At 38.2% G+C, this 7,199-nt stretch overlaps 1 protein-coding gene across 1 annotated transcript; it reads left to right on the top strand.

Moving 5' to 3' along the window:
• Positions 1 to 694: 694 nt before the first annotated feature.
• On the top strand, positions 695 to 6,459 carry LOC121975107 (probable protein phosphatase 2C 25). The gene is made up of 4 exons (XM_042526516.1): positions 695 to 1,266; positions 4,941 to 5,305; positions 5,695 to 5,931; positions 6,004 to 6,459. The coding sequence occupies exons 1-4, from the start codon at positions 972 to 974 to the stop codon at positions 6,253 to 6,255; spliced, it is 1,149 nt and encodes a 382-aa protein (XP_042382450.1). The 5' UTR covers positions 695 to 971; the 3' UTR covers positions 6,256 to 6,459.
• The last annotated feature ends 740 nt before the right edge of the window (positions 6,460 to 7,199 follow it).

Raw genomic sequence — 7,199 nt, forward strand, 5'->3', positions numbered from 1 at the left:
TCACAAACGAAACAATCAGTGATCTAGAGTTCGAGACTCAGCTGCGACATATTATTATGAATCTTTCTCATCATTAATTTTCTTAAATTAATTTTTTTCATAGAGAAGTCGTAAGGGTGATACTCGAAAATTCAAACAATTCAGATTTTCAAAGACCCAAATAATACAGATTTTCAAAAGTCAGGTACTATATCCTAATGACTCTACTTTAGTATTTTAATGTTAAAATACTTTAATTAATATAATTTAATTATAAAGAATAAATGTAATTTCAACGTATTATATTATACACGTGATGCATGTGCACGATCACTAGTATTGTAATAATCATCCAGTAACTTATAACAAATATTTAATAATTTTTATATATTATAATAGTTAGTTCTTAAGGTAAAATTATTTTTCAGATAAAATTATTGATAGGTAACCATTCGATTTTCTATTTTTTAAAATACTCATCTAATATTTCTTTTTAATTTGAGTTATCCTTTTTTTTATTTTTATTTTATTTTTACCCCTAATTAATTTCTTAATTTCGACTTTTGGTTTTGGACAGAAGTTTCCTCGGGGCCTGCAGAAGACCAAATGAACAAGCAGGTACGAAATCGGGTTAGTCAACACAGCGTTTGTGGTATGAAAGTCAAAGCTCACGGCCATGAAGTTGATTTATCATCCGTCCATGCCATTCGTTGTAATCAGATCCAATCGTGTGTCCTTTTTGGCAAAGGTTCTTCTATACTAGTGCCCTAATTTTGTTCACACCGCAACGCTGACGCTCCGTCGATCTCTCACGCTTTTCCCATCTTGGTGCTCTAATTCGATCGCCTGAGCACCTCCAAGAACCCCAATTTCTCAAGGATCCGTGCGGCCGCGTGTGATTGAGGCCTGATCGAACGATGGATTCTGGGTTGAGAGTGGCTTGAAGAGCTGCGGCGGCGAAGTTAAGGGATCCTCTACGGAGGAAATGAGGGATGCTCTCATGGATAGGGAGGATTGCGGCGGCGTGCTGGGGCCCGGTCCAGCGGTACGCGCGTATGAGGAAGGATGAGGAGGAGGAGGAGGATGACGCATTGCTGTGGTCGCGGGACATCGGGCGGCACGCGGCTGGTGACTTCTCCTTTGCGGTAGTCCAGGCTAACGAGGTCCTCGAGGACCATAGCCAGATCGAGATTGGGAGAGACGCCACATTTGCGGGGGTTTATGATGGCCATGGCGGGGCCGATGCATCTCGCTATATCTCGAACCAACTCTTTCTTCATCTCATGAGTAAGTTTCTCGTTTGAGATTATACATGGATGTTTTTATATTTTCTTTCGGATAGATAAGTAAATAATTACGATAAAAAAAAAAAAAAACTGTAGAATCCTGATTGGATGCACCCAATCTAGGCCCAAAAATCGTGAACACTTAGTGAAGGTAGACTAAACGTCAGATTGAGTATGTTCAGTAATTTGTTAACTGTGTATCTGTATCATATACAAAAATCTGATAAGGCAGAACCTGGACAGCTGCCCAGCCTTAATATGCTTAGCAGGTAGACATTATGGCTTTGGTGGATGATCAGCGGCCCTAGATTGTTCAATTGCCTCTCCCTCTGCTGGAGGAGGAGCGTCAGTCGAGGTAGCTCCCTTGCACCACAGTTGCACCTCCATCTCCATGGCAAAACTGGTGCCTGGCCTTGATGCCATGCAGACCGGCAGATTGGCTGACCACCACAAATGCAGCTCTTGCTCCTTCACTGTTTGTCATGCCTGACTTCAGACCTTGTTGCATGGGCATCAGCCACAGCTTGTTTGGTTGCCTTTCACTCTGCAGTAGGGATCACCAACAGAGGCAACCCCCTTGCCACCACAGCTGCACTGCCATCACCATGATGAGAATTGGTGCTGTGTCTAGGTGCATGAAGTTTTTTTAGCTTTAGGTCACTTGCTTGCCTCTCATTCCACAAAAGGAATAATCACCAATGAGGGTAGCTCACTTGTCACCACAGCTGTGACTCCATCTCCATGACTTCAATAGGGAGATTGCTGGGAGTTTACTCTCTGCGGTAGGCCCCATTGTCAGGGCAGCTGAGTAAATGGCCACCCCAAGTGTATCTCCTTCTCCTTCCCTGCTTGCCACACCACACCTAGCGTGGACCTTGGTGTATGAGGCCATCAGCTTCAGGTCACTTGTTTGCCATTCTCTCCATTGAGGAGTTGTCACCAATGGAGGCAGCTCACTTGCCACCATAGTTGTGTCACCATCACCATGGCTTTGATAGGGAGGTCATCGAGAGTTGTCGCCGGAAGTTGCACTAATGGGAGCTATTGCTTCTGGTCTAGGACTGCCACCATTTGCCTTCCTATGCATGCCAACTTTGTTTTGCCAATTGTTTCAAAATCCGAATTACAAATTTGAATTCAAATTTCAGAAGCTGCCAACAAGCCAACACCATTTGAAACTGGGGTTTCACCATCATTTGGTTTCCATCAGGTGCATAATTTGGTCGATGGTTTCAAAATTTGAATTTCAAGTTTTGGATTCAAATTTCAAAACTATCTTACTTTTCCAGGATTCGATGCATGACAGCACCAATTTAAAATTCAAATCTTCGCTACCAATCACATGTGCCGCGCACATGACCCCTTCCACTGGTCGAAGATGAGCAGGTGGTTCACCATCCCTAGCCCCTGTAGCTCCTGTCAGTCACAACGTGGTATGCTTAAGTAGCAACCCAAAGTTGCTCTCATCCAGTGCTTTCCATCATCGAGCAGTAGTAGACGATGAGAGGTGTTCCCTATGCTCCTCAGCAATCAGAGATATTCCAATTAGCTTCCAAACTTCCAATATTAGCCCACCTGTAGCTTCCATTACCGAGCAGCAGCAAGCCATGAAACAAGTGCACTGTGCTTCTCGGCCTTTCAATAGCACTTTCTAGGGAAGAAAGAATTCCACCTACTTGCCTGTTAGTCTAATAGTAACAACAATCCTACAACTGCCATCCCAACGGCATCACACATGATACCTCAACCTTGAACTATTCCATTGCCGCTGACTCGACAACGACAATGGTGTCATCACTGAGCAATAGCAAACCATTAGGCATGCACCACATGCTCCCTAGCCTTCCAACAACTCTCACAAGGTAAAAGGAGGTGCTCCACTATCTTGTCTAGCGTATCAACATCATTTTCCTTCCTTCAACTTGAGATCCCTCCGTCACTATCTAAATAGTATCAATGGTGCCGCTTGTTTGTCCAGTGGCGGTGGTGTCCCCTATACACGCTCTACACTCTTACATATATGGTAACAGTCTAAAGAGCCCCTAGTTCATTCCCATCACCTTCTAGAGAGAAGGAAGAGCATCTCTCTCTAAATAGGAGTACTGAGAACACTTGGATGTTTTTATATTTTTTTTATATACAACATTGCTTTATAAAATAACTACTTGTTTTATACTTTATAGTCTTATAGTGCTTCCTTTGCACTAGTCTGTCTTGATAAGGCAAGACCTTTCAAGGCTCCTACTTTTAGTTTGGTAGCAATGTAGCATCGAATTGTATTTCTTCATATGAACGAAACATAAGAACATAAGCTAGATAAAAGGATTCAAGTCTTTTTAGCCGTTTGTTGTTTTCTAGAACATGAAGGGGAGCCTTGGCGCAACGGTAAAGTTGTTTCCATGTGACCAAAAGGTCATGGGTTCGAATCCTGTAAACAGCCTTTTGCAAAAAGTATGATAAGGCTGCCTACAATGGATCCTTCTCCAGGACCCCGCATGGCGGGAGCTTCGTGCACCGGGCTGCCCTTTTTTTATTGTTTTCTAGAACATGAACTTTTGAAATATAAAACTGGTCTAATGAATAATAGTTTTACTGGAGTACAGATAAGAACTTATGCAATTTAATTTGATCCAAATTCTTGGGATTTGCAAATTTGCTAGAAGCTCAAGTTTTGTTTACCTTTGAAAAGACTGATGTAGGTCTGCAAAATGTAGTTGCATGTTTTCTCTTTCATTGAAGGATAATTTAATTGAAACAACTCGTGGCCTTGACAAGTCTAATTTACTCTATCATCTGCAATTGATGACAAAGAATTTGATGTTTAACTGAATGAACGACACTTCATGTTTGTTTCGTTAATTGGATTTGAAATCATAAGTAAACATTGAGAATATCAAATATGAGTGTTTCAGATTTACATGCATGTTGGGTGGAATTGAATGATATTGTTCATTAACATGTTAGTTGTGTGTATTCTCCTCCTAGCTCCTTTGTATTTTCTATCAATATTTTCATAGTAGTTATATGTTTATAGTTTGAAGTAATCTTTTTGTTAAGGTGGATAGTTTTTCTCAGGTTTTTTATCCTAAGAAAACATTATCTTGAAATGTTTCTGTTAACTTGTAGCAGTTAACGATTCTATGGATCATGTGCAGTAGAAAAAATCTTTTTGATACCCAAACTCTATTTCCTATGTTATATCATCTATATTTATTTTTTCGAGGAAAACTTTATGATATCCTCATTAAATGGTCTTCCCATTTATCTAATGTTGTCCCTGTTAAAAATGTCTGCATTAAATTCAGAACCAATCTTCATCTCCACGTTTGTTGTTGATTCCTTCATTCTCTAGATACTTGTTGAAGAAAAGATGATGGGTTCTGTTTCCTGAGCATGAACTTTACACCAAATAAAATTTTGTATCCTACAAGCCAAAACATGACTTTTAGGTTTCATGGATTAACGTCTCTTTGGTGGATAATCATTGTAATGGACTAGCACTGGGTCAGAACCAAATTCTTCTGCATACTGAAGTTGGCTTGAGCGGAAAGTTGATTATGTTTCTCACCTTGTCTGCCATCATTTTTTGCTTCTTTTTTGCACCATCATGATACAGACACTTTACTTTCAATGTATAAATACTAGTTCTATAAATTGCTGATTGATAATTTGCAGGGTATGCTCAAGAAAGTGGAACAATTAGCGAGGATGTAATTAGGAATGCATTTTCTGCAACGGAGGAAGGTTTTCTTGCTCATGTTAGGACAACACGTGAAATAAAGCCTCTAATTGCTGCAACTGGTTCATGTTGTTTGGTGGGTGTAATATGGAGAGGAACACTGTATTTGGCCAATCTTGGAGATTCTCGGGCTGTTGTCGGTTATTTAGGAAGGTCAAATAACATTATTACTGAGCAGCTGACTCGGGATCATAATGCTAGTATGGAAGATGTGAGACAAGAGCTTAAATTTCTTCATCCAGACGATTCAAACATTGTGGCTCTTAAGCATGGAGTATGGAGAATTAAAGGCATAATTCAGGTGCGTTTTTTTATTGCTGGCTGTTGCATTTTACATGATCATATTTTCTCTGGCATTTTATCATATTTAGATTCAATAATTATATTTATTCTTCATTTGAATTAAACTCCCTCACAAGTAAAGCTGATTCTCAGAGTCATTAGTAATTTATGCTTTTAATTTTGAAAACAAGATATACGGAAGTTTGATTACTATATGTATGTTCGATTTATTATCCTGAATCAATTCAACGAGAATGGCAGAAGAACTGAAAGGCTTTCCATCTATAAATGTGTTTGGCACCTTCATTGTAGTACGCTATTTAGATCTCTATCCTCAAATTGTTGTCATTTGCCACTGAGTATATATATACTTTTTTTGTTTCAGCAAATTGACACGTTTTTTCTTAGGTTTCAAGAACTATAGGGGATGCATACTTGAAGAAGCCAGAATTTGCTTTGGATCCATCCATTACTCGTTTCCGTCTCACTGAACCTCTGCGCCGGCCAGTTTTATCTGCAGAGCCATCAGTATTTACGCGTACATTTCTTCCTCAAGATAAATTTGTGATATTTGCTTCTGATGGGCTCTGGGAGCATCTTAGCAATCAACAAGCTGCTGAAATTGTCCATGATCATCCAAGAGAAGTAGGCTTCTAATGCAAACATCTTATATCACACTCTTTGCCTGTTGATTGGTTATTTTTCTTTTTCCGTCAGGGTATAGCAAGAAGACTGATCAGGACAGCATTACAGGAGGCTGCTCGGAAGAGAGAAATGAGGTATGCTGATATCAAGAAAATCGACAAGGGAATACGTCGCTTCATCCATGATGACATTACGGTCATTGTTATCTACATAGATCACGAGTTTTTGCTAGGACCAAAGGCCTCTGTACCAGAATTTTCAATCCAGGGGTTTGCTGATGCTGTTGGACCTTCAAAATTTTCAACTCTGGATGGGACAAATTAAGAAGCTTGTACGTTTAATACTACCATATTCTGTTAAATTTAAAATAATGTTGTTGCTTTATTATAGTTTGCTTTTATCATCAATTGTCTAGTTCAACTTTCTTTGATTCTCTATTCCAAGCTAGTATTATAAATGCTCGACTGTATTGAAAACATTCCTCTCTTCAACTTAGCTGCTGCTCATGAGCAGGAAAATTGATTGAAACCTGAATCCTTGTAAAATCTTGGCTTTCTGCGGGTCTATTGTGAGCATTCCATTTGTTTAATTTAAATTGATTTTCTTTATTGTATATGGAGGGATTTCATCCAGATGCTTAATTGTTTGAGATACAAGCTCCAGTAGATGACATTTAAATTGAGTTTTTATCTACACAGAATATTGGAGCTTTCATGAGCGCAACTCTTCATGTTAATCATGATGAACACTAATAGGCATGCAGCACAATGCTCCATAGTTCCATAACGGGGGACATTCATTAAAATGATGTTGTTATTCCACATCATTTTTATGCTACAATTCCGATTCTTTATATAACTGTATTAGAAGAAAGCATCCTGTAAAATTTTTATTGTAATGATTTTTATTATTTTCTTAATCTTTTAAGCGATCTATTTATTTATTTATTTATTTTTTATAAAATTAATTACATAATTAGGATTCATTTTTCTCCATCTTTAGAATAATATATATACACACTAAACTTATATATTGGGCGACGCAGAGTGTGTGACGGTGCGTCATCTAGTTTTTTAAGATTCTATATTTAAAATTTAGGGATTATATTATAGTATTAAATAAAAAAAAATTTAAAATAATTTTTTTTTAAGGTATTCATAAGCTGTGCAGTATAAGGTGCATGATAACAAAACATATAAATACATCCAATCCAAATATATATATATATATATATATATATATATATATATATATATATATATATATAT

Source organism: Zingiber officinale, chromosome 4B (genome assembly GCF_018446385.1).
Source record: "Zingiber officinale cultivar Zhangliang chromosome 4B, Zo_v1.1, whole genome shotgun sequence".
Taxonomy (NCBI): domain Eukaryota; kingdom Viridiplantae; phylum Streptophyta; class Magnoliopsida; order Zingiberales; family Zingiberaceae; genus Zingiber; species Zingiber officinale.

What these genes read in the sequence shown, in the direction of transcription:
- LOC121975107 (XM_042526516.1), top strand. Translation starts at nt 972, where the DNA reads ATGCTCTCATGGATAGGGAGGATTGCGGCGGCGTGCTGGGGCCCGGTC. An exon ending in GAATTAAAGGCATAATTCAG is followed by an intron (nt 5,306 to 5,694) that starts GTGCGTTTTTTT and finishes GTTTTTTCTTAG; the next exon opens with GTTTCAAGAACTATAGGGGA. An exon ending in TCCATGATCATCCAAGAGAA is followed by an intron (nt 5,932 to 6,003) that starts GTAGGCTTCTAA and finishes TTTTTCCGTCAG; the next exon opens with GGTATAGCAAGAAGACTGAT.